At 39.5% G+C, this 25,493-nt stretch overlaps 1 protein-coding gene across 2 annotated transcripts in view; it reads right to left on the bottom strand.

Moving 5' to 3' along the window:
- kcnj3a (potassium inwardly rectifying channel subfamily J member 3a) overlaps positions 1–23,186 on the bottom strand; it is a 123,730-nt gene extending 100,544 nt beyond the window's left edge. Inside the window, exons 1-3 of one of the 2 annotated variants that reach the window (XM_057852028.1) lie at positions 22,731–23,186; positions 21,946–22,627; positions 13,994–14,210 (exon numbers count right to left, since the gene is read on the bottom strand). In XM_057852028.1, the coding sequence (XP_057708011.1) occupies positions 13,994–14,210; positions 21,946–22,626 (898 nt within the window). In that variant the 5' untranslated portion in view covers position 22,627; positions 22,731–23,186. Of the gene's footprint in view, positions 1–13,993; positions 14,211–21,945 lie in introns of both variants that reach the window. The other variant, XM_057852027.1, reaches the window with a different exon arrangement.
- Between the last annotated feature and the right edge of the window lie 2,307 nt (positions 23,187–25,493).

Raw genomic sequence — 25,493 nt, 5'->3', positions numbered from 1 at the left:
AAAAGTACCAAAGGTCACACTATGTGAAGGCCCTAGCCCAATTCTTTACCCTAAACGTAACTAGACACAGCGGTATTGCGGATATTGCAATAACTAGATTGTAACCTTTACTATGTTTGGAAGTCATTTAATGTTGTGAATCACCCGTTAAAGTTGTTAAAATTGCTCCCATTATTACATTAGTTCCCTTCTGTCTGCTTTCGACATGTGAAAGTTTTAAAACTGTTTCAACATTTAAAGATAGATTCAAGTCAAGCGTTTGCCGATTTGGGAGGATTTTAGGTAAAAGTTACTTAGATTCACTAAGACGGTTCACTAAAACAGAGTCTTCCTGAGAAGTCTACTGCTTCAAGACGGTGCCTGTTTACTAAGGCCGGCGAGTCTCATTTCTTATCTAGTTCTCTATTCAATCAATCAATCAAATGTATTTCTACAGTCTTTTACAAAAACCTGAAAGGTCCTCAAAGTGCTTTACAGTAAAGACAAACATGGTTCATGATAAATAAAAGGCAGGAGAGTAGCAGCAACGTTAACTCATTTGCTCCCAAAAACGTATAAATATGTTCTATTTTTAATTGTTTCAGTGTCCCAAAAATGTCTTTTACGTTTTTTTTTTTTTCAAAAGAGACATCTCTGTGTTCTGATTCAATTTAGCTCAAAAGCACAAAGCTGAAAATCCATTTTAAAGCAATAAAATTGGACACTGGAGGGCAGTAGCGCATTTGGTAAGATCCGCAACCCGATTCAACGGCAACGAACGACCAAGCCGCACGGCCGGGGCGCCTGCGGAAGACGACCAAATGGATGCCAGGCGGCGGATGACTGAGCAGAACAACCGATAGGACGCCCATGATGCCAGGCGCTGGACGACCGAGCAAAACGACCGGGACCACTAGTGCAGCGGACGATGCCTTTGAGTCCGTGCTGCTCGCGAGCAGAGCCCGCAGAGACTCAAAAAAATTCATCTTTATGAGACAGGTGGCGATGAGGGAAAAGTTTAACCGGCTGTCGCGGCCAGAACAGCCTCATCTTTCAGTTAGTTATGTGTAAATAAATTGTTATTTTGCTATCAAAAGCTCTATTTGTCTTGTTGTTTATCTTATTTTGTAAAAGGAAAACATTATTCAGATGTTTGGGATGTAACTAAAGCAAAAAATAGCTGTATTAAAGTCAAAGTTATGTTTGAAATGTATGCTTTCACAAAAAGCTCAATTTCTCCGTTTTTTCATCAGAAATTGGAAAATTGATCAAACTAAGCTATTTTCTAATGCTGATTTCTAAAGAATGGAAAAAGATATGAACTTACTTTTTTATGTCGAAAGAAGAGAGTCTAATCTTTCTTTTGGTGGGTTCCATGTTTATATAGCAGTAGAACAGAATTTTCTGTTGGCCTTGCAAAATCAGTCAAAATCCAATAAAACGGCCGGGAGCGAAGGACCTTGCTCCAGTGAAAATGTCTGGGAGTGAATGAGTTAATATGCGCTATTGGAGCTGGAATTACCGAGGGCAGCGGGAGAAAGCCCCTCTGGAGGCCGCTGAGGGTCTCTGTGATGTCGGGTGAAAGTTTGGCGAGGCTCCCCTAAGCCGCTCTGGACCTCTGCTGTCTGATATCATATTCTCGTATGCTTCTCGTAGCCACCTTTGTTAATATTTTTCAGGTTTAAAGCAGATCCTTAAATTATTGTCTGCAACTGGTTTCGATTTAAGGCGTATGGCAAGGTAGATCCACACTGGTGCATCATAGCTACTAGCTGGTCGCTGATCAAAACATTCCCCTTCCAACCATATGCATAGGCGCTTCCAGGAGTTTACGCACAGCACAGGCAGTCTCGGAGTCTCATCTACGTCTTGCTGAATCCATTTTTGGAGATTCCGTGGGTTCTTCTGGTTTGATTTTGCAGTTTTAACTTTGTCAACACACTGCTTACTTCAACCAAACTTCATGTGGTTTAGTCTAAACCGGAAGTTTGGAGCAGAAATTTTCCAAGATGGCGCCGCCCATGTTTTGCTCAGGAAACTTGTCTTTAAAGTTGAATAAAATGTTAAATAAATAGCTCACTGAAAAATTTCCACGGAAAATAAGGCCCTACTGAACCTCGTCTAAGTATCCTTGAGCAAGATACTAAACCTCACGTTGCTTCTGGTGCTGCATCACCACTAGGTAGATGAGGATATAGTGTGAAGCGTTTTGAGGGCCTTAAAAAGGTGGAAAAGAGCAATACAAGTGTAACACCATTTACCATTACCGTTTAACCAATCAGAGGACAGGATGAATACTAGTGCAGGAGACAGCAGGCAGGAGAGCAAGGCGCAGCTGCTCAAGGTGCTCAAGATCGCATTACCCAAGACTACCCGAGACCAGAGACAAGGCTTTTGGGAATCGAGACTCAATCAAGACCAAGACCTATAACCATGGCGACTAGGGTCACTTTCATGTGACCAACTAGTCTCCAGGCCCCTACTGTAAGGTTCTTGTTCAAGGTCTTGCAGGCACAAACCAAGACCAGAAGCAGAAAGTCTACAGTCTCGAAACGGACCTTGGGTATAAACAGCTGAAACTCCAAAGACTCTGATTATGCAACTCACTTCTCAATTCAAGATATATGTAAACAGAATGAAAGTATAGATTTAAACTTCTAGATCTTTGGGTGGTCACAAGCCGTCCATACATTCGCATCATTCACCAAAAAGTATGCCACACAGTTTGTTAAGCCGCTTTTACACTGCCTGCGCAGCAAATTGGCGCATCAGAAGCACAACAGGAGAGCCAAGATTTGTTCACTTATCCCTTTCAGACAGAACTCACTGAAGCGGGATATCGCCATGTCCAAAATGTGACTTCACACAGCCTCAGGCGTCCATTTTATGAAGGTACAAATCAGATATGACGCAGATATCTGCCAATGTGACTGCAGCGTAAATGGACCGATCGGAGAATGTCTTGTCATTGCCAACCTACACACACACATGAGTTTAGATGGTCAGTGAGAATAAGTCTCGGCAAATTAAACTGGTATGATAATGCTTCTAGGTGAAAATTCCTGCCAGTCCTGTGGTAGAGTAATTTAGTTGGGTGTCAAAATTTGAGTTATGAGTGTGCTATGCGAGTGAGGTGAAAAACAATTAAAGCAATTGAAAGTAAATTAGGTCATTAGTTTGTTCAGAAGAATGTTTGTTCATCCATATGTGCCCAGGCGACCAATTCAGGGTGTACCACACCTTTGGCCCGAAGACAGTCGAGATGGACTACCGTATTTTTTGGACTACAAGTCGCACCTGAGTATAAGTCGCACCAGCCATAAAATGCCCAACGAAGAGAAAAAAAACATATATAAGTCACACCGGAGTATAAGTCGCATTTTTGGGGGAAATTTACTTGATAAAATCTAACACATAGAACAGATATGTCATCTTGAAAGGCAATTAAATATAAAAATTAGGGTTGTTCCGATCATGTTTTTTTGCTCCCGATCCGATCCCGATTGTTTTAGTTTGACTATCTGCCGATCCCGATATTTCCCGATCCGATTGCTTTTTTTTTTTTGCTCCCAATTAAATTCCAATCATTCCCGATAATGTTTCCCGATCATATACATTTTGGCAATGCATTAAGAAAAAAATGAATAAAACTCGGACGAATATATACATTCAACATACAGTACACAAGTACTGTATTTGTTTATTATGACAATAAATCCTCAAGATGGCATTTACATTATTAACATTCTTTCTGTGAGAGGGATCCACGGATAGAAAGACTTGTAATTCTTAAAGGACAAATGTGACTTTGTATATTGTGACTAAATATTGCCATCTAGTGGATTTTTATGAGCTTTCAGTAAATGATAATTCAGCCATTTAACTTCTGCCCAAATGCATGATGGGAAGTGCAACCATGACTGTGCGTAATGGTACCAATTGATATGTCTTCTCTTGGGAATTAAAATAGGGTGTTAAGGAAAAGATCAACTACTACCTTTCTTCCCCAAATTGCTTCCCACGATATTTCTGATCATTGAGAGAGGGGTTGTAAGGCTTTAGCCAATTAAAAAAAGGCTTTAAAAGCTGCCAAAATTCTCTCTAGTCATTTTACATTGCCTTTTAGTTCTATGTATACGTAATACGGTGCCATTATATTTAACGCGACAATGCGTGAGTGGGTAGCGCAGCGCATGCATTAAATACTTTAATGTTATTACCGCCGTTGACGCGATAAATTTGACAGCCCAATTTAAGCCAAAACTAAAGACCCTGGATGAGTGTAAGACATTCTGTCTGTAACGTTAAATACAATTAGAAAACGATTTAATTAAAAAAATATATATATACTGTCTGTCTACTGCCTTTTTTAATATATACATATACATATATGTATATATTAAAAAAGGCATGTCCGATATTTTTTTGCCGATTCCGATACTTTGAAAATGACGTGATCGGACACAATCAATCGGGATGCCGATCGGGATGCCGATCGATCGGGACATCTCTAATAAAAATACAATACAGAACAACATGCTGAATAAGTGTACAGTATGATGTTACATGATGCATGAACAACGAAATGCGAATATACTGTACTCACCAGGATGCTACGGCTCGGTCCTGGCTATACAGCGAGCTAAACTCCCAAATGACGATGCTGGACGTCTGTATAATTAGCTGAATCAATTTCGTCCTTGATACCAAACAGGTTCGCATCAACGTAAATAAATGATAATTAGGGGCTATTACATCAATGACACAAATGGTTAGCATGCGTTCGCAAGCATTAGCACATCGTTCAAACAACCACACAACTGGCTCTAAGTGTCAGATCGCGGGTGGAAAACACACAACAACAACAGAAAAGATGATACACACAGGCGTTGCCTCTGTAGAGATATTTTACAAGCATAAACAATGAACTTAGGCTCGCAGCCGTGTTTCTCTCTCACTAACTCGCCCACTCACTCAGAGCTGCGTAGCTGTCCATCTTCGTCTGACGTGTGAGCGCTCTTCTTCACGTAAACAAGTGCGAGTGCGCCCCCACGTGGGCCTGAAAGCGCCACAAACTAAAAGAATGCATTTCAATATAAAAAAGTCAATAATACAATTGAACACACATTGCCAAAGGCAGAACGCAAACGTGGCCATAGCTATTAAGAGTTATTCAGATAACTATAGCATATAGAACATTCTAACAAGTTTACCAAACCATCAGTGTCACTCCAAAACACCAAAATAACACGTGAAATGATATCATAATGTGTTAATAATTTCATACATAAGTCGCTCCTGAGTATAAGTCGCACCCCCAGCCAAACTATGAAAAAAACTGCGACTTATCATCCCAAAAATACGGTATATAGTTCACACTCTAAATGAGAATGAGCGCTACAGAAAAGAGCAAGATATTCTTTACTAAAAGCTCAATCTGGTTGTCACAATTAATTGCAGTGTGTTAAATCTGAAGAGAAGCCAACATCCATTGAAGAATTCACTGATATTTCCCACATGTCCACTTAGATTTGCTCACTGTGAAGGCTCTAACATGTAGTTCTCATAATCATTAAACCAATCCATTTTGTGTTAAATATAAACTGAAAAGTTGAGTTGTTACCATAAGGGACAAACTTAAGATGGAATCAGAGTAATTGCAGCGCTGTACAACCTTTAGCAGCCCTCTTGGAGCTCAACCTTCATATTGATTTCGCTTGTACAGTTTGACGACAGCTTCTTGTACTTTAACGACACCATCACAGTGACTAAATCTGGCCACAGACTTACAGATCGATGCCCAGCTTGAATATAAGTGATATACTGTACACACATACACGTTTCTGTTTAAGTCCAGCATAATCGATCAGAATTTGATTCACTGTTCTTACTGACATCCGACCGTCTTCCTGTCAATCCGCAGTGTCAGTCACTGTTTTTTGTAAATGTCATTTTATTTTTTATTTTTTTGCTGCAAAAAAAAATCAATGGACATACCGCATTCGTATTGTCTCTGAATATGCTGGGACCGAAAGGTCAATTTACTGTTCAAAGTAAAATGAAGGAATTATCGTTAATGGATGGCTAAATTACATTTATTTGGGGTATAATTAAATAAAGTAATATTAGTAACATACTGAAAAGGACATACATAGAAAAGCTACGAGAAAAAAGTCAAAACGGGGAGAAAGGTGACATTTTCTGAAATCTCACAATTGCGAACGTTGCTTCTTCTATCGATAAATTGCTATATTTCTTTGTTTTTTTTTCTCTTCTTTAAATAGATACTATTGTATATGTGCAGTTTACACTATGTTCTGTGATCCTAGTAAATCCGGTATGAGATTCTGACGGTATAATAACCTTAAGCCAAAATATCACGGTATCACGGTATTGTAATTACAGCTCAAAAATGTGTTACTTTGCGATCACTGGGTTAAAGAAAAAAAAAAAAAAATCATTGAACAGTATTTTTCATTTTCAAAACATATTACCAAATTGGAACGTAAGTACATTGTTAAGTTAAAATAAATAAATAAAAAAAACACACACAAAAATATATATATAAATAAAAATATATAATAGTATTTTTCGGACTATAAGTCACACCGTAGTATAGGTCGCATTTTTGGGGAAATTTACTTGATAAAATCCAACACATAGAACAGATATGTCATCTTGAAAGGCAATTTAAAATAAAAATACAATAGAGAATAACATGCCAAATAAGTGTACAGTATAAAGATGTCCCGATCGATCGCCATCCCGATCGATCGGGACATCATCGGGACAACGTCCGATCACGTCATTTTCAAAGTATCGGAATTGGCAATAAAATATCGGAAATGCCTTTTTTTAATATATATATATTTTTTATTTAAATCGTTTTTTTAACTGTATTTAACGTTACAGACAAAATGTCTTACACTCATCCAGAGTAGTTTTGGCTTAAAGTAGGGCTATCAAATTTATTGCATTAACGGCTGTAATTAATTTTTTTTCATTAATCACGTTAAATAATTAACGCATGCGCTGCACGACCCACTCACGCAGTGTCGCGTTCAATCTATAAACACGCTGTTTTACCTATAGATAGCGCTAAAAGGCAGCGTATAATGTGTAGAGAGAATTTTGACAGCCTTTGGCGCCATTTTGTATGTGGCTAAAGCCTTACAATACCTCTCTCAGCAATTAAAAATAACGTGGGAGACAATGTGGGGAGGAAAGGTAGTAGTTGATCATTTTCTTAACACCCTATGTTCTTTCCCAACGCAGAGAAGATATATCAATTGGTGCCCCTACGCACAGTCAAGGTCGCACTTCCCATCATGCATTTGGGCAGAAGTTAAATGGCTGCAGTATCATTTACTGAAAGCTCAACAAATACACTAGATGGCAATATTTAGTCACAATTTACAAAGTCACATTTATCCTTTAAGAATTACAAGTCTTTCTATCCGTGGATCCCTCTCACAGAAAGAATGTTAATAATGAAAATGCGATCTTGAGGATTTATTGCCATAATAAACTGTATGTATGTTGAATGTATGTATTCGTCCGTTCATTTTTTTCTTAATGCATTGCCAAAATGTATATGATCGGGAAAAATTATCAGGAATGATTGGAATTGAATCGGGAGCAAAAAAAAAAAGCAATCGGATCGGGAAATATCAGGATCGGCAGTTACTCAAACTAAAACGATCGGGATCGGATCGGATGTCAACGGCGCGACAACCTGACTGCCGCGAGAACGTAGAGTCAATCAGCCAATGGACACCAGTCGCTGTGCGGCCGCGTGTTAGACGCGTCCTAGAAGCGGCTCAACGCGACGCATGCGAAACGAACGGCAGAGTTTATTATTTGACGCGAGACGCGGCCCTCCTGCATCAATACTACTACCGGTAGCTAGGATCGGGCCAGAAGTCACTCGTGTAAAAATACGGTGGATCCAGTCGATTTTCAAACTAATATGCAATCGTAACCCACTTTTTGAGTCCATCAGATCTCTTGAGTGGGCACAGTTGACTTGTCTTTGTTGATTTACTGCTGTCTTCTCTGCTATAATAATAACCAACACGGCCCCATGTTCAATACAAAACCTTCCTACCACAACAAAACAAGTAGGAACTAATATTCACATAGGAACTAAAGTTACACAACATAAAATATACAATATAAATGAATACTACATCACATTTGTAAAATATAAACACATAATAAAATAAATAATAGCCCATTTAATTAAAATAAATTGAAATGAGCTAAAACACCTGTAATTAAATAATAAGAATAATACACACATCCTGCTTACATAATTAAATTTATTAATTTCTGTGTGGCGCTTTAACTTGAGAAAATCCACCAATAAAGCTTTTGAAAACCATTCATAAGAAAAAAAAAAGATTAATTGAGGCATTTCATTTGTAAAATACAGTGCCTTGCAAAAGTATTCGGCCCCCTTGAACCTTGCAACCTTTCGCCACATTTCAGGCTTCAAACATAAAGATATAAAATTTTAATTTTTTGTCAAGAATCAACAACAAGTGGGACACAATCGTGAAGTGGAACAAAATTTATTGGATAATTTAAACTTTTTTAACAAATAAAAAACTGAAAAGTGGGGCGTGCAATATTATTCGGCCCCCTTGCGTTAATACTTTGTAGCGCCACCTTTTGCTCCAATTACAGCTGCAAGTCGCTTGGGGTATGTTTCTATCACTTTTGCACATCGAGAGACTGACATTCTTGCCCATTCTTCCTTGCAAAACAGCTCGAGCTCAGTGAGGTTGGATGGAGAGTGTTTGTGAACAGCAGTCTTCAGCTCTTTCCACGGATTCTCGATTGGATTCAGGTCTGGACTTGTACTTGGCCATTCTAACACCTGGATACGTTTATTTTTTAACCATTCCATTGTAGATTTGGCTTTATGTTTTGGATCATTGTCCTGTTGGAAGATAAATCTCCGTCCCAGTCTCAGGTCTTGTGCAGATACCAACAGGTTTTCTTCCAGAATGTTCCTCTATTTGGCTGCATCCATCTTCCCATCAATTTTAACCATCTTCCCTGTCCCTGCTGAAGAAAAGCAGGCCCAAACCATGATGCTTCCACCACCATGTTTGACAGTGGGGATGGTGTGTTCAGGGTGATGAGCTGTGTTGCTTTTACGCCAAACATATCGTTTTGCATTGTGGCCAAAAAGTTCAATTTTGGTTTCATCTGACCAGAGCACCTTCTTCCACATTGGTGTGTCTCCCAGGTGGCTTGTGGCAAACTTTAAACGAGACTTTTTATGGATATCTTTGAGAAATGGCTTTCTTCTTGCCACTCTTCCATAAAGGCCAGATTTGTGCAGTGTACGACTGATTGTTGTCCTATGGACAGACTCTCCCACCTCAGCTGTAGATCTCTGCAGTTCATCCAGAGTGATCATGGGCCTCTTGGCTGCATCTCTGATCAGTTTTCTCCTTGTTTGAGAAGAAAGTTTGGAAGGACGGCCGGGTCTTGGTAGATTTGCAGTGGTCTGATGCTCCTTCCATTTCAATATGATGGCTTGCACAGTGCTCCTTGAGATGTTTAAAGCTTGGGAAATCTTTTTGTATCCAAATCCGGCTTTAAACTTCTCCACAACAGTATCTCGGACCTGCCTGGTGTGTTCCTTGGTTTTCATGATGCTCTCTGCACTTTAAACAGAACCCTGAGACTATCACAGAGCAGGTGCATTTATACGGAGACTTGATTACACACAGGTGGATTCTATTTATCATCATCGGTCATTTAGGACAACATTGGATCATTCAGAGATCCTCACTGAACTGAACTGCACGCCCCACTTTTCAGTTTTTTATTTGTTAAAAAAGTTTAAATTATCCAATAAATGTTGTTCCACTTCACGATTGTGTCCCACTTGTTGTTGATTCTTGACAAAAAAATTAAATTTCATATCTTTATGTTTGAAGCCTGAAATGTGGCGAAAGGTTGCAAGATTCAAGGGGGCCGAATACTTTTGCAAGGCACTGTACATGTTAAAATCTTTGCCATTAAGATTGCTTTTCTCTTTAGCACTGGACTTCTTTTTTTTTCTTTCTTTCAGAAAGAAAGCTGACCAATACGCAGGGTCTGAAAGGCAAATTGTTGTTGGATTATCTTTAAATACCCACTACTTTTTGAGCAGAACTCTAGCTTTGTATAGGCTAATGTTCCTATTGTTGAAAACACAAAAGTGTATAATAAACAACTAGCACATTTATATTTTGCATTTTGTTTTCTTACTGTACTGAAAATGAACCAAACCATGACCTCAAAACTGCGGTACGTACCGAACCGAGATTTTTGTGTACCGTTACACCCTTACTAAAATGTTTTCAAGTGCACTGATCGGATTATCAATCGACTTAAACCACCTCCGTTGTTCGGAATAGGATCTTGGTCGGGGTAGAAAATTCCAAATGGGATGTGTACATGAATTTTTTTTTTTTTTTTTATCTGAATGAAGGTGTCCATGTAAAAGTAGCCACTGTCCCTTTGAGGATGTTAAAATAAGAAGACTTGAACATACAGCATCAATTATCTGGCAATCATTATTTGAGATTATAGTTTCCACCAGGAAGTGGACAGCAGGTAATCTGTCCGAGACACGGTCAAACATGGGCAGCGAGCCAGACTTCAACAGACCTTGTGACAGTTCTCATTACACTCAGTCAGACTCCAGGCTCAAATTTTCCCACAATGACACACACTATCGTACGTAGAAGGTGCAAATAAATGCGGCCTCACTCTGCCTGGGGTGCTAATGAAAGTGCATTAACTTACTATGAACACATTCCATTAGGAATTGAAAGGCTAATTTCCATTTTAAAAAGTCTGCTGCCACTGATCTCCTCGTCATCAGCCTTTTGCATTGGAGGATTTCCCTCGCACTTTGCCGGCTGTGTCAGACAGAGTGAATTTAAAGGAACCATACTGGAGGCACTACTCATCACAGAAAATGGAAATCCCCCAATTCTAAAGGGACCGCACAAAGCAAATTATTATCCCCCCGTGAGAATAGCCACCATGAAGAAGCTCTGTGGATGAGCAGAAGAAAAAGCTGAGAACAGCCAAACTGTCAAAGTGCTTGAAAGCAGAGCTCACACACGTATGCTGGGCGTGGGAATCATATACAGTATATAAAAATCTCATGCAAAACAGTACATAAAAATTCCAATATTTGGCCAAAATGACTAACAGAACTCTACTAATAACTGACGTCCGGACTAGGCATGTGCCGGTATGAGATTCTGACAGTATGATAACCTTAAGCCAAAATATCCCGGTTTCACGGTATCACGGTATTGCAATTACAGCTCTAAAATGTGTTACTTTGAGATATCTGGGTTGAAAAAAAACCCAACTTTTTTCAATGAACAGGATTTTTATTTTTCAAAACATATTACAAAATTTTAACATAAGTAGATTAAGTTAAAATCAATTTTAAAAAATGACAAATATTCGAAATAAGATTTTTAAAAATGCAGTCCTTCAGGTGAGCCTAAACCTACAGCCACAGCTCAATATTATTACCATCAGAACAAAATAATTGAATTATTTTTCATAAAAAGCACATGTGTATGACTCCAATCATGTTTACATTATATACACACTCTTTCTCAGCACAGACAGTTGCCAGAGAGAAAACAACACCACGTTTTACCACCGCTAGACACACTGAACATGCTGGAGTTAACTCTCGTTGCTGGTGGGAAACATTCATGACAGTGTTTGCTAACCTTTAATTAAATGCAAAATCATCATGTGCCAGCATATTGCCAGCATTTTGCGTATTCCTTCACATGTGACAGCATATTGCATCACACTAATGCGTCACAAGGCATCCATCACAAAGACAGTGCGCTCCTTAATGTGTCACAAAGAACAACTGTGAACAGTAAATAAGGCACAAACACATAGTATTTAGTGTCAGGTTGTCAGCGATTCAGCATACTCTTGCATGTTAACTGTCCATTATCGCTTGACCTGATTGTTTTCTTTGCCTGTCAACATCACTAAAATCCTATGTCTGCGATACACAACTGGTTCCTCCGTCCCGTACTTGACAAAAATCATATTGGAGGTATTGCCTCCAAGGCAGCCATCCTCCACAAACATGTTTTATATGTCGGTTGGCCCTCCTCCTCTAAGCCCCGGCCGTCGGTAACTTTTCTGTAGCCGAAGTATTCCCAAACCAGCCATTTTGTTTTCTTCGATTTGGGAAAAAAGTTCAGGAGTTCCACCTCCTCCAGCCATCGTGTAGCACAGCTGACTCACTGACACTGAGCAACAACCGGTTGGGGAGGGTGTAGCCTTACAGCTGCAGGCGAGGGATTTCTACATGCATTTTTAGGACATAAAAAATAGCTAATACCGTAGTGACGGTATGACGGAAATTTTTTGCAATTTTGAAACCTTGACATTTTCATACCACGGTATACCTTGCAACCGGTGTTCTGCCAAAATGTCCAACATCAGCGAAACGTGCTACAAAAGGCGAATTTGACACTCAAAGTACTACCGTGCGCTTTCAACTTGTTTTGTTTGGATGCATACAGGCAGAACATACTAAAAAATGCCTTTAGAAAATACGTAAATGTAGTTAACTTATACAAGGACGATTTACATACGCTACATGACTAATGTGGTGAACAAGTATTTTTGCAGCAATGAAAAGGTAGTAAATAACTAAATGAAAATACAAATAGTGTCTACTCGCCGCTTTTAACCAATGTGCGCATGGGGGTGGATGCTTCCGCAAGTGCACCGACCATTGTGTAGGACATCTCGCCGCGTATGAAGGAAGTGCCGGACACCAGTAATCAGCACATGGCTAGTCCAGACCCTAAAAAGATATCTTAGTGCAGTGAATGAACGTTTCAGTGCCAATGTCGGCAATCATTTGCTGCTAGCCCTCCAAGTTCAAATGGCTTGGACAAAAAATGCCTGGCAATTAGTGAATTAAGAAGAGCAAGAACACAGAAAATATAACTTATGTGTTTGTATGTATTGTTTTTTCGTGTATAAAGGAGTAGTTATTTGAAGGTTTATCATTACTGTAACATAAAAGCTAATTTCCTTTAGCCTATCTATGACATTTTGTATTCTAAATTAGCATCGAGCTAGCAGACTTTGTTCCCATCTTAAATCAAAGACACTTTGCTTCTTATTTAAAGAACTATACAATTGGTAGCGCTAAACACTAATTTCCATTTGTTTTACTATAATGTTTGGTCTTCTAAATTGGCAAAAAGCCCGCTAGCTCAATACCTAGCTGAATCAAATACACTTTCCGTCTTATTTTGACAACAATTGGGGGGGACTCTGTCAAGTGAGATTTTTTTTGCAGTTTGTAATTAAAATTGTCATTCTGATTCCAAAATTGCATGCAGTTTTTTCAAGAACGACAAGTATGCTATTACCACTTGCAAACAATTAAAATTAGAATGATTAAGAAAATGGAGATTCTATGATTGAAAAACATTATGTCATAGAGAAAAACTGAGATCAGCTTTGGACCCAAAAAACTAGTTTAAAAGATGCTGTACCTGACAAAACCAAATTGTGTTCCCTGTTAAATGGCCTGGAAGGGTTGAAAGTATAGGGGGAGAAATTATATGGTTCCTCGCCGTAAGCGATGCCACATATAGCAACATCAATATTTCTATCCCTAGTGTATATTGACATTCAGCTCTATTTCATCACCCATTGGTGTTGAAATACTTTGGCTGTAAATTACGTCACTTGAACCCAAAATCAATCATCTGTGATGTATAACTGCTAACTGCGGCTATAACTAGCAACGTATGCCACAGACGCCAAAATCGATAAAACACAATCAAGGACTCAATAAGAAGCCCATTTGGCTGTCAGACGGTAACTGATGTCAAAGATCGATATCATTCATATTTCTCTCTCACAAAGAGGTGCTACAGTATTTCAGGCAAAGAAACCAAAAGATGCACCGGTAAACTTTGAGCGTACTCACCCGTGGTCTCCACGATGCCTTCCAGAATCACCACAATTTCAAACTGCTCCGTTTGCATGGACCTCTGCGAGAGGTCGTAGAAGGGGCTTTTGGTGTCGATCACATGGCAGATGGTGAGCGGCGAAACCAGGAAGAGTTGGTCTGCTCCCGTGCTGAAGCCTACATCTAGCTCCAACTGGTCCAGGGGGAGGAACTCGCCTTCAGGGGTCTGCCGGGACTGAGGGGGAGTACGCAGGGAAACATTGTCAGTTTTGTTTGCTATTTGCAGTCCAAATCCCCTACGGCTAACAAGGGTCGAGTTTAATATACTATCTTGACTTCTTGGGAGGGTGGGGTGTATCTGAATAGGATTTATGACTAATCAGAAACAAATTTCAAATATCTGGAACTGAAATTAAAAACTAATATACAGTGGGGCAAATAAGTATTTAGTCAACCACTAATTGTGCAACTTCTCCCACTTGAAAATATTAGAGAGGCCTGTAATTGTCAACATGGGTAAACCTCAACCATGAGAGACAGAATGTGGAAAAAAAAACACAGAAAATCACATTGTTTGATTTTTAAAGAATTTATTTGCAAATCATGGTGGAAAATAAGTATTTGGTCAATACCAAAAGTTCATCTCAATTCTTTGTTATGTACCCTTTGTTGGCAATAATGGAAACGTTTTCTGTAGCTGTTCACAAGCTTTTCACACACTGTTGCTGGTATTTTGGCCCATTCTTCAATGCAGATCTCCTCTAGAGCAGTGATGTTTTGGGGCTGTCATTGGGCAACACAGACTTTCAACTCCCTCCACAGATTTTCTATGAAGTTGAGATCTGGAGACTGGCAAGGCCACTCCAGGACCTTGAAATGCTTCTTACGAAGCCACTCATTTGTTGCTCTGGCTGTGTGTTTGGGATCATTGTCATGTTGAAAGACCCAGCCACATCTCATCTTCAGTGACTTGCTGATGGAAGGACATTTTCACTCAAAATCTCTCGATACATGGCCCCATTCATTCTTTCCTTTACACAGATTAGTCGTCCTGGTCCCTTTGCAGAAAAACAGCCCCAAAGCATGTTCCACCCCCATGCTTCACAGTGGGTATGGTGTTCTTCGGATGCAATTCAGTATTATTCCTCCTTCGAATACGAGAACCTGTGTTCCTACAAAAAAGTTCTATTTCGGTTTCATCTGACCATAACACATTCTCCCAGTCCTTTTCTGGATCATCCAAATGCTCTCTAGCGAACCTCAGACGGGCCTGGACGTGTACTTTCTTCAGCAGGGGGACACGTCTGGATTTGAGTCCCCAGCGGCGCATTGTGTTACTGAGAGTAGCCTTTGTTACTGTGGTCCCAGCTCTCTGTAGTTTCATTCACTAGGTCCCCCGGTCTGGTTCTTGGATTTTTGCTCACCGGTCTTGTTATCATTTTGACGCCATGGGATGAGCTCTTGCATGGAGCCTCAGATGGAGGGAGATTATCAATGGTCTTGTATGTCTTCCATTTTCTAATAATTGCTCCCACAGTTGATTTCTTTAAACCAAGCATTTTAACTATTGCAGATTCAGTCTTCTCAGCCTTGTGCAGGTCTACAATTTTATCTCTGGTGTCCTTCGACAGCTGTTTGGTCTTGGCCATTGTGGACTTTGGAGTGTGACTGACTGAGATTGTGGACAGGTGTCTTTTATACCGATAATGAGTTAAAACAGGTGCCATTAATACAGGTAACGAGTTGAGCCTCATTAGACCATTAGAAGAAGTTAGGCCTCTTTGACAGCCAGAAATCTTGCTTGTTTGTAGGTGACCAAATACTTATTTTCCACTCTAATTTGGAAATACATTATTTAATAATCAAACAATGTGATTTTCAGTTTTTTTTTTTCCACATTCTGTCTCTCATGGTTTACCTATGTTGACAATTACAGGCCTCTCTAATCTTTTCAAGTAGGAGAACTTGCACAATTGGTGGTGAACTAAATACTTATTTGCCCCACTGTACTTTATCTACTATTCCCTTGCCGGTACTGTATTTGTGATTCGCAGTAGGTAACTGAAGCTGAACTGCAGATATCTTTTATGACTAACCCCAATTGGCAAAAGTGACATGATGTTCCAGATACCTGATCTGATCATAATGAATATGGACAATGCTGTTGCAATTTTCTCAACGTTCTTTTTTACTCTAAGCAAAATGGAAATACTATTTGCAACATCTACATAAATGTACCACTGCCACACTAGATAATAAAAACAAACAGGTATCTCTAATAGGATACATTTCAGGGAAAATGTCATGTTTTGTGTGATCAGTTTTGCATTATAGTGGGATACATTTTTAAATGTTACCTAATTCACGTATATGTCAGGTTCTAAGGGGATTATTGTTTTAATACAATACATTCCATGTTATGAGTTAAAATTTACTTTTTAATTTGATAGGTTTCACTTTTTAATGTAACAAATTATACGTTATAATGTGATAAAGTAAATGTCATATATTGAAATGTGACTGGTGTCATGTTATAAGTGAAGGTGCAACTTACCAATTTCATGATGATACGATACAATCAAATTTTTAGGATACCAATACAATTTTTGCCCATATTAAAAAATATGCCACCATTTAATTTCGACCAGTGGCGCCCCCAGAAATTTTTCATAGGGGTGGCCAGATGGGGGCACTTAAAATCTTGGGGTGGCACACCAAAATTAAAAGCCATAATTTCAGGTTTTCATTATATTATTGGGTCAGGGGGAAACTATCAGAAAGACTTAAAGACACGGCTAATGATATACTTAGGTGTATTGTGTAATATTTGATGTTACTAATGATTTAATGTGCATAGTCCATAACTGTCCAGTCAACATTTTGAGTTCCACAACAATTCTGTTTTATCGTGTTATGTATATATTAGACATTTGATTGAACCCTATTCTTTTGAACAAAACATATCTAAAGGATGACAATGCTAAATTGATATTTTGCATTCAGATCGGCCCGATTCATTACTTGCTTCTCTAACCAGTATATGGCGGAAAACACAGACAAGACTGAAAAAGAAGTTTCTGCTCTTACACTCCTCTTTAAAAGAAACTTCTGTATTTTAAGCAAAAATAACTTGTTTTTGATAAAACAATATGTCTATATGCTGCCAGAGCATAATTATGGCACATCAAGTCCCCGAACTATTTTTAATTCGTCCGTTTTACCCTGGAAACCCCCGTTTACAGACGTCGTGCAACCGCTTTTGTTTCAACCCAGCCATAAAAAAAGCTCAGTGATTATATTTATTATTCGAGATTTCTGTCATTTTTAGCTTTGAATCATTAATTGATGTCTAATATTTAGTTTAAAAACGTTTAGAAAAAGTTTTTTTAAAAAACGACTTCAAAAAAAATTATTCACTTGCATATTTTAAACTTTTAAACAAATTAAGTCACGATGAAAAAAATGGTGTCTGTAAAAAGGTCACGGATATCTACCTCATAACTATCGCTTAATTGTATTTTTTTTTCGTTACTGTCGCATTTTCTCTGATATGTTAGATGATAAATAATCGATCCAAACAATGAAAAATTGGGAAAAAAAAAAAAACATTTAAAAAGGTAAATATATGAAAAAGAACATCTCAACCACTTCTTGATGTCAGCGATTTCTGCATTGCGACCCTTGTTATATGACCATGTTTCACCCATAAAATCCCCCAAAATACAGCTGTGGCCATTCGCAGCTGTGTCTTGACACTCAGTGATACATGCTACATGGGAGTTTTTGGATCGAAACAAGGTAAGTACGAAGTAAAATCTCGTTAAAGTTGTGGCATCTTTAATTCTTTTTTAAAAAATGCTCTCCTGTTCAAAATTGTTCTTCCCCCAGAAAATTGAGATTTTAAGCTTTCCAATGATGTATCACACATGCATATTGGACAATTTTGAAAGTTGGCAAAATTGGGGGTCTCAGGGCGGAACTTCAAGTCACCTGAGTGTTTTCCGCAATATCCTTTCATTATGAATGTATCATTAAACCCGTAGTTAGAATTTGATAAGTTTGACTTTCAAATTTAGTAAAACAAAGTAAAGCCCTTCTATCACGTTAAAGTGACATGCATTGCCAGTATAGATTGGTAATGTCCTAATACGACATGCGGCAGATACAGCTATTTTGGGAGTATCGGACTGTATCGGATTTGGTCACAAGATCGTATCAGATCCAGTACTTACATGTTTTCAGAACTGTTCTGGTTTTTGCCTGCGGTAAATCAAACCAATAGGCAAACATGTTCACTGTGAGGTACTACTACTCTTCAGAAACCATGAACAGAACTTCGTGTAATATTTGTAAACAAAGCATTTCTTGAGGAGGTAGTGGCAGGGCTCACTTAAAAAAAAAGATGATTTGTCATTTACCTGTTGCATTATTTTTAATGGTCTAAAAATATGCGTATCGGCAAAACATATCTTGAAAAAAATCGGATTTAAAGCGAACCACGGATAGAAAGACATGTAGTTCTTAAAATATAAATGTTAGTACGAGTTGCAATAATTTGATATGAGAACCCCTCTTAATGTTTTCGTTGTAATAAAATTTGTAAAATTTTAAACCAAAAAATTAACTAGTAGGTCGCCATTGTTGTTGACGTCGCGGGGCAGTGACGTCACATGGCCACACTGCCGTACTTCCACAGTGTCACGCTTTAACTAAGTAGTGATTTAAATACACCACAAGGTGTCAATGGTGAGTTTTAAATCAGTTAGAGATCAAGCCAATGATTGCGTTTTGTCCCTTGACTGACGCAGAAGTTTTCGTTTTATTCCACAGTGGAGTACAAGAGAGTGAGAAAGGCGAATGGGCACAGGCGTTCAGATTCGGAACTCAGATCGCGCTGTTTATTGGCATAAGCTTCGGCAACTCCTCCTTCACAACATACAATTCAACATAATTATCGTATAGTGAAATTACAACAAAAATAATATTCATCCATTATATTCCCCAGTGTGGGGCACTGCGGGCGCCATTGTGTTCAATTGTATGTTGTGAAGGTAAGACACCTGATAATGGCTCCCAGCATCATGGTTTGTATATTGCCAACCACTGTATTTGTTGAACTAAACGAGTTGCTAAAATGTTTAAATACAATTTGACCAAAGTCTAGTTAAGTTTTATGTGTGTTGTGCGTCTCTATTTTGATTGTAAATGCCAGTTCTCTTTGCATTGTTATTTAACTGTCTGAGAAAGGGGCCTCATTAATATAAATTGTAGCACTTTTCTTTTTGTTAACATTATTTCTTGAGAGATATATTACTTTTGCTGTATTTTCCTTATATGACTTTTATGATCAATTGGATGTTGTGAAGGCCATATCCCAATGAACAGCGCGGTCCGAGCTACGAATCTGAACGCCTGTGTCCACTCGGCTTTCTCTCTGCCATACACTGTGGAATAAAAAGAAAACTACGGCGTCATTCAAGGGACAAAACGCACTCATTGACTTGATTTCTGATTAATTTAAAACTCGCCATCAACACCTTGTTGTGGATTCAAATCACGACCTTACATAGTTCAAGAGTGACACGGTGGAAGTCCAGCAGCATAGCCATGTGACCATAGGCGAAGTTTGACTTTTGATGACCCCAAAACGCAGTGTCAGCAATAAAATTAATTTACAAGAATATTTATAATAATAAGTTGACAATGAGCGTTTTTTTTTTGTTTCCCATCATTCTTGAGGGGAATTCTAAATCAGGCTGCTTAGGCAATACTTTTCGCCAAGATCGCCATTATGAAAACATGTTTTTTTGTTCATTTCATTTATTTTTGTTGCAGTTTTTTGCTTTACAACTTTTATACATAATGAAAAACACTCAGGTGACTTGAAGTTCCGCTCTGAGACCCCCAATTTGGCCAACTTTCAAAATTGTCCGATATGCATGTATGATATACATAATTGGAAAGCTTCAAATCTCAATGTGGGAAGAAAAATTTTGAACAGGAGGGCATTTTTACAACAACAAAAAAAAAGTTTTTTAAACAGCAAAACCCTATCTGGAGGTGAGCGCACACGAGAGCAGAATTAAAGACGCCATGACTTTAACGAGATATTATCGCATACTTACCTTGTTTCGATCCAAAAACTCCATGCAGCATGTATCACTGAGTGTCAAGACACAGCTGTGAATGGTCACAGCTGGATTTGTTTGGGATTTTATGGGTGAAACATGGTAATATAACAAGGGTCGCGATACAGAAATCGCAGACATCAAGGAGTGGTCGAGATTTTCGTTTTCACGGTTTCCCTTTTAGACGGTTTTTTTTTGTTTGTTTTTTTTGTTTTTTTTTCTTCTTTGTTTGGATCGATTATTTACCATCTAGCATATCGGGGAAAAATGCAACAGTAACAAAAAAAAAAAAAAAAAAAAAAAAAATACAATTAAGCAATAGCTATGAGGTAGATATCCGTGACTTTTTTACAGACGCCATTTTTTTCATTGTGACATAATTTGTTTAAAAGTTTAAAATATGTGAGTGAATAATATTTTTAAGTCTTTTTCCTACGAAATATGTGATATCAATTAATGATTTTAAGCTAAATAACATTTTGAATAATAAATATAATGTATTACCTTCGTTGTATAGCTGGGTTGAAACAAAAGCGGTTGCGCGACGTCTGTAAACGGGGGTTTTCGGGGTAAAACAGACAAATTAAAAATAGTTCGGGGCTTAATGCGCCATGAATCTGCTATGGCAGCATATAGACATATTGTTCTGTCAAACACAACAGTTCTTTTGGCTTAAAATACAGCAGTTTCTTTTAAAGAGGAGTGCAAGCAAGAGCAGAAACTGCTTTTTCAGTCTGTGTTTTCCCACATATACATTAGCCTGGTACTCCAGACTCACAGCTGTTCCAGCTATTGAGTCTGGCCAACATTAAGCGGATAAAATTTCCAGGGCTGAGCAAGCCACAGCAAACAGACAGCGGAGTGGACCAATCAGCGATGGGCGGGACGAGGGACTTGTGCGCGGAAGTAAACATACGAGGAGAGCGGAGTTTATTCAACATGGCTAGCGCGAGACAGACTGTTGTCAGTGACTTGTGTCGATATGTTTTTGGTAATTTAAAACTGATTTTACCGTGGATTGGAACATATTCTCGGCTCTCCTTCTCGCCATCTGTGTTGTTGTGGAGACGACTTCCGACGCGGAAGAGTGACGTTGCTCGTTAAGAACACGTCACGCAAATAAACTAATCTGATTTGTCGATTGATTTTGTACTTGTTCGAGAGGCCGTTAATGGGCTGGGTCCCAGACTATACCCTCAGTGTTTGAAAAACACAGGGAGAACAGTCTGGCCGTGCCAGGCAACATAAACATAGGAAAGTCAACTACATGCAATGACACTTTTCGGCCACCGGGGGGGGGGCCTGCCCCCCCTCAACACCCGCTTATGCATTTGACGTCACCGCCCTGCGACGTCAACAACAATGGTGACCAACTAGTTAAAATTATTTTACAAATGTTATTAAAACGAAAACATTAAGAGGGGTTTTGATATCAAATGATTATAACTCATACTAACATTTATCTTTTAAGATCTACACGTCTTTCTAGTCGTAGTTCCCTTTTTAAAAAATAAATAAATAAAATCACCGGAACATCCCTAGTTCAAATCATTTTGAACACATTTTTATCATTACCATTTTTTATGAAGAGCAGACAAAAAAGACAAAAAATAAATTAACTCTTCCAGTGACCTGAATTTAAAGTATTTGCTGTTTTGTTTTGCAAAATACTACTTATAGCGTGATAACTTAACATTTGTTATTGTTTTTCCTGGCGCACGTTTAGTATAGCTTCTGTACAAAGAGCTATCTCAGTGCGTAAAATTATACAAAGGCTCTCCATCGTTTTTATTTTTAGAATTTGTACTCGCGGCAACTTGCCAGCAGCTGCCTCTGACTTACTTTGAGCAGCTTGCATCGGATCTGCGCGGAGACCATGTGGCTGTTGCGCAGGTTGCCCACCCGAAACATGAGCGTGAGTTTCCCGTCACGCATGGAGATGGCCGCGTGCTCGCTGAACATGAGCGTCTCGGCCCTCTTCTTAGGCTGGGACATCTTGATGAACATGCAACCGATGAGAAATGCGTCCACGATGGAGCCAAGGATGGACTGGAAGAGGAAGAGAATGATGCCCTCGGGACATTTGTCCGTGATATAGCGGTAGCCGTAGCCGATGGTGGCCTCGGTCTCTATGAAGAAGAGGAAGGCCGAGGGAAAGTTGTAGACGTTGGCCACGCACGGCGTGTACTTGTCGTTGTGCGCCTTGTTCAGGTCCCCGCGGATGTAGGCGATGAACCACCACATGGACGCCATGAAGAGCCAAGCCACCGTGTAGGTGAGGATGAAGATGAAGAGGTTCCAGCGCCATTTCAGATCCACCAGGGTGGTGAAGAGGTCCGAGAGGTACCTGCTGGTCTCGCCCCCCAGGTTGCCATGCTGAACGTTGCAGCGGCCGTTCTTGTCCACGAAGCGCTGCCGCTTGCGCTTCTTCTCCGCCGGCGCCTGGTTGCCGAAGCCAGAGCCGCTGGATGACGTGGTCACTACCTGGTAATCGTCCCCGAATTTCTTTCGGAGTGCAGACATACTACGGAAGAAAGCAAGAGGCGGTGAGAAAATCAGGACTAATTCAAGTCCGATAACTCCTCTGCCTCCAACAACAACCCGAAAAAGTGCGCTGGCTCGCTTGCCTTCTGCTCACAGCGTCCTCTTTCTCCACGCACGACTCCCGCTGCACCTCACAGCCATGAAATAATCACCAGTGCGCGTCGACTTTCAGCCAGCCGAGGGAAGCCATTCGGAAAACAACAAATTACGCACAAGAAGCTACTGTGTCCACTTCTTGTGGCTTCCTCATCACAGGGGACAAGTTGCTCAAACGTTCGACATCCTTCCGTGCGGTCGCGTAATCAGCTCGATTTCCAGGATTGGGTTTCTCTCTCGCTCTCTTTCTGCAGTCCCGCTTTGGACTGGAGAGGTGCAAACGTGCATCCGAATGCTTCAGTGAGTCCACTTTCTCCTGCTCTCCTCTTTTAAGCGAGCGTCGATTGGACTCTCATGATGATGTCCTCCTCGTCTGCTGCTTCTTTCCATCTGACTTCTTCTCGGCGAGACGCTCCTGCGCACTCGCACACGCTGCCAGTGAGGCGTTCACTGGCTTCTGCGTGCGTGCGTGCGTGCGTGCGTGGTGGTGGTGTCACAATGATGGGAGACTGGGTGGGAGGAAAACGGGGTGGAACGACAGAATGTCACAAAAAGTACAAGTGCTTTATTCTAATTGGCGATTGAATCGTTTACTACATCCCCTAGCAAAAAGTATGGAATCACCAGTCTCGGACGAGCACTCACGCAGACATTTTATCATGTAGAACAAACTCAGATAAAAACATAGGCGGAGTTTGACTTTTGGGGCGGGGGGCACAACATGTTAATGACCCCAAAACGCAGTGTCAGCAATAAATTGTACTTATAAGAATATTTATAATAATAAGTTGACAATGAGCGTTTTTTGTTTCCCATCATTCTTGAGGGGAATTCTAAATCAGACTGCTTAGCAAGGGTGTAGGTTTGCATATGGACAGTAGGGACATAACACGACCAACTTTACAGGATGCTCAAATTGTCCCCACCAACTTCACCCAACCTTATTTGCATTATATAAAAAGTTCAGTTATATAGGTCATTTAAATCGTCTTCCCATATGTTGACAGAATAGACCCTACCATTATTAAGTAAATTATTTTAATTATGTTCAGACTTGAATGAATGATTTTTTTTTTTTAATTGTCATTGTCATCATCATCATCATCATAATCATTGACAGTTTCAGAGTGTGGAATTTGCCCGAAAGAAAGATGATGACAGACAAAGGAAAGACGGGAAAAAGCAAATGCTTATCGATACCCGTCCCCCAACGGCCCGGGACGCACAGTCAAGCATGTTTGTGTTACAGTCCAGTTATTATCAGTTTTTTTGTTTGTTTTTTTTTCACATATCATTCAAAAATCATTGATTGCCATGGAATTTCACATATTGTCAATTTGAGTGGGTTCATTGTATCAGTTGATGTCCAAGTTGGTGTAGGAATACTTATACAGAGCTGTTTTCTTTTTGCAAGCGTTGGTAAGCGTCTTGGTCATCCAAGGTTTGTTTTGCATTCTTTGTCTCGTGCGAGTCAACTTAACCAGGCAGTGCTTATTGTAAATATGCTGAAGTGTATTCATAAAGCACACATAAGCTGCATTCACATTGTTTGCATTGTAAACATCATTCCAGTCTTGAGTTTAGAGTTTAGCTAATTTCTATATTTCTTAACTTCTCCTCAGCAGGCCCTGTCCTTTGGGAATCAGGTTAGTCAGAGAAGCCTCCAGGTTGGTCAGAGAGGCCACTATTTTCTGGATGGAGGATTTGACTTCATCCAGATCCTCAGGTTTCAGAGTTTTCCGAGGCATACTGGAGTCATATTTTTCAGGCTGGTCCCGGCCCTGAGCGCTTATCAGTTAAGATAGGAGCGTGCTTTCAGGAGCTCAGAAATGTGCGTCTGTACACTTCGAGCGGTTAGACGAATGATGACTTACATTTATCCAGGGGTGAAAGTGAGCCAGAACGGTTAGGAATGCAGTTCCGGTATAAGATTCAGGGCCAGAACGCAATTCTGGTATAAGATTCAGGGCCAGAATGCAGTTCCGGTAAAAGATTCAGGGCCGGAATGCTGTTCCGGTACACGGTGCTTTGACTCCGAAAATATGACGGCAACTGTCAAAACACTTTGTAAAAAAATGCTAAGCTGCCACACATGCATTTCATCTCCAAGAAGAAAACAATCTACCAAAATCAGATTTACATACACAAGTGTTAATAACAAGCATAATAAAGTACTTGTGTGGCGTAATCCGTTTCCACCAATATTTATTATTTATTTTATTCCACGGACGGCAGGGAGGTTTCCCCAGCTGCTGCAGGTATCTGAGTCTGACGATGATGAGTCACGTCAATGTGCGAATGTAAAGCAAAACGCCTGGACCCATTTAGCCGTTCAATTGGCTGACATACTGACATGTGATCAGCAGAGATAGTTCGCTCTGATTGGTTCAAATGTGCAGGTTTTCAGGAACAGCAAAAAAAAAAAAAGGTTATTTAATTAATGCGACAGAAAAAGGGCAATGCAACATAACATGGATCAAATCTTTAAGAGCAACGAAAGAGTTGAGGAAGCTTATTTGTCATATTTACTTTTATTTGCTATGATGGGGAGGTTCAGAACATCTTAGCTGTCAATGTGCAATTTGGACATATTTGTTCATTTATGTTAGGCTACTTATTCATGTTACTTATGTCTTTATTATTTAAAAAAAAAAAAAAAAAAAAAGTAAATGTTTACATTAACTTCAATTTAAATAAACATCCTACAGTATGTTCTTAAGTAGTTAAAATTGAGATTTGGCATTTAGTAT

The sequence above is a fragment of the Corythoichthys intestinalis genome, chromosome 12 (assembly GCF_030265065.1).
Source record: "Corythoichthys intestinalis isolate RoL2023-P3 chromosome 12, ASM3026506v1, whole genome shotgun sequence".
Lineage (NCBI taxonomy): Eukaryota > Metazoa > Chordata > Actinopteri > Syngnathiformes > Syngnathidae > Corythoichthys > Corythoichthys intestinalis.
Note: the sequence above shows the minus strand (reverse complement) of the source record. Positions and strands in the feature narration are given on the sequence as shown.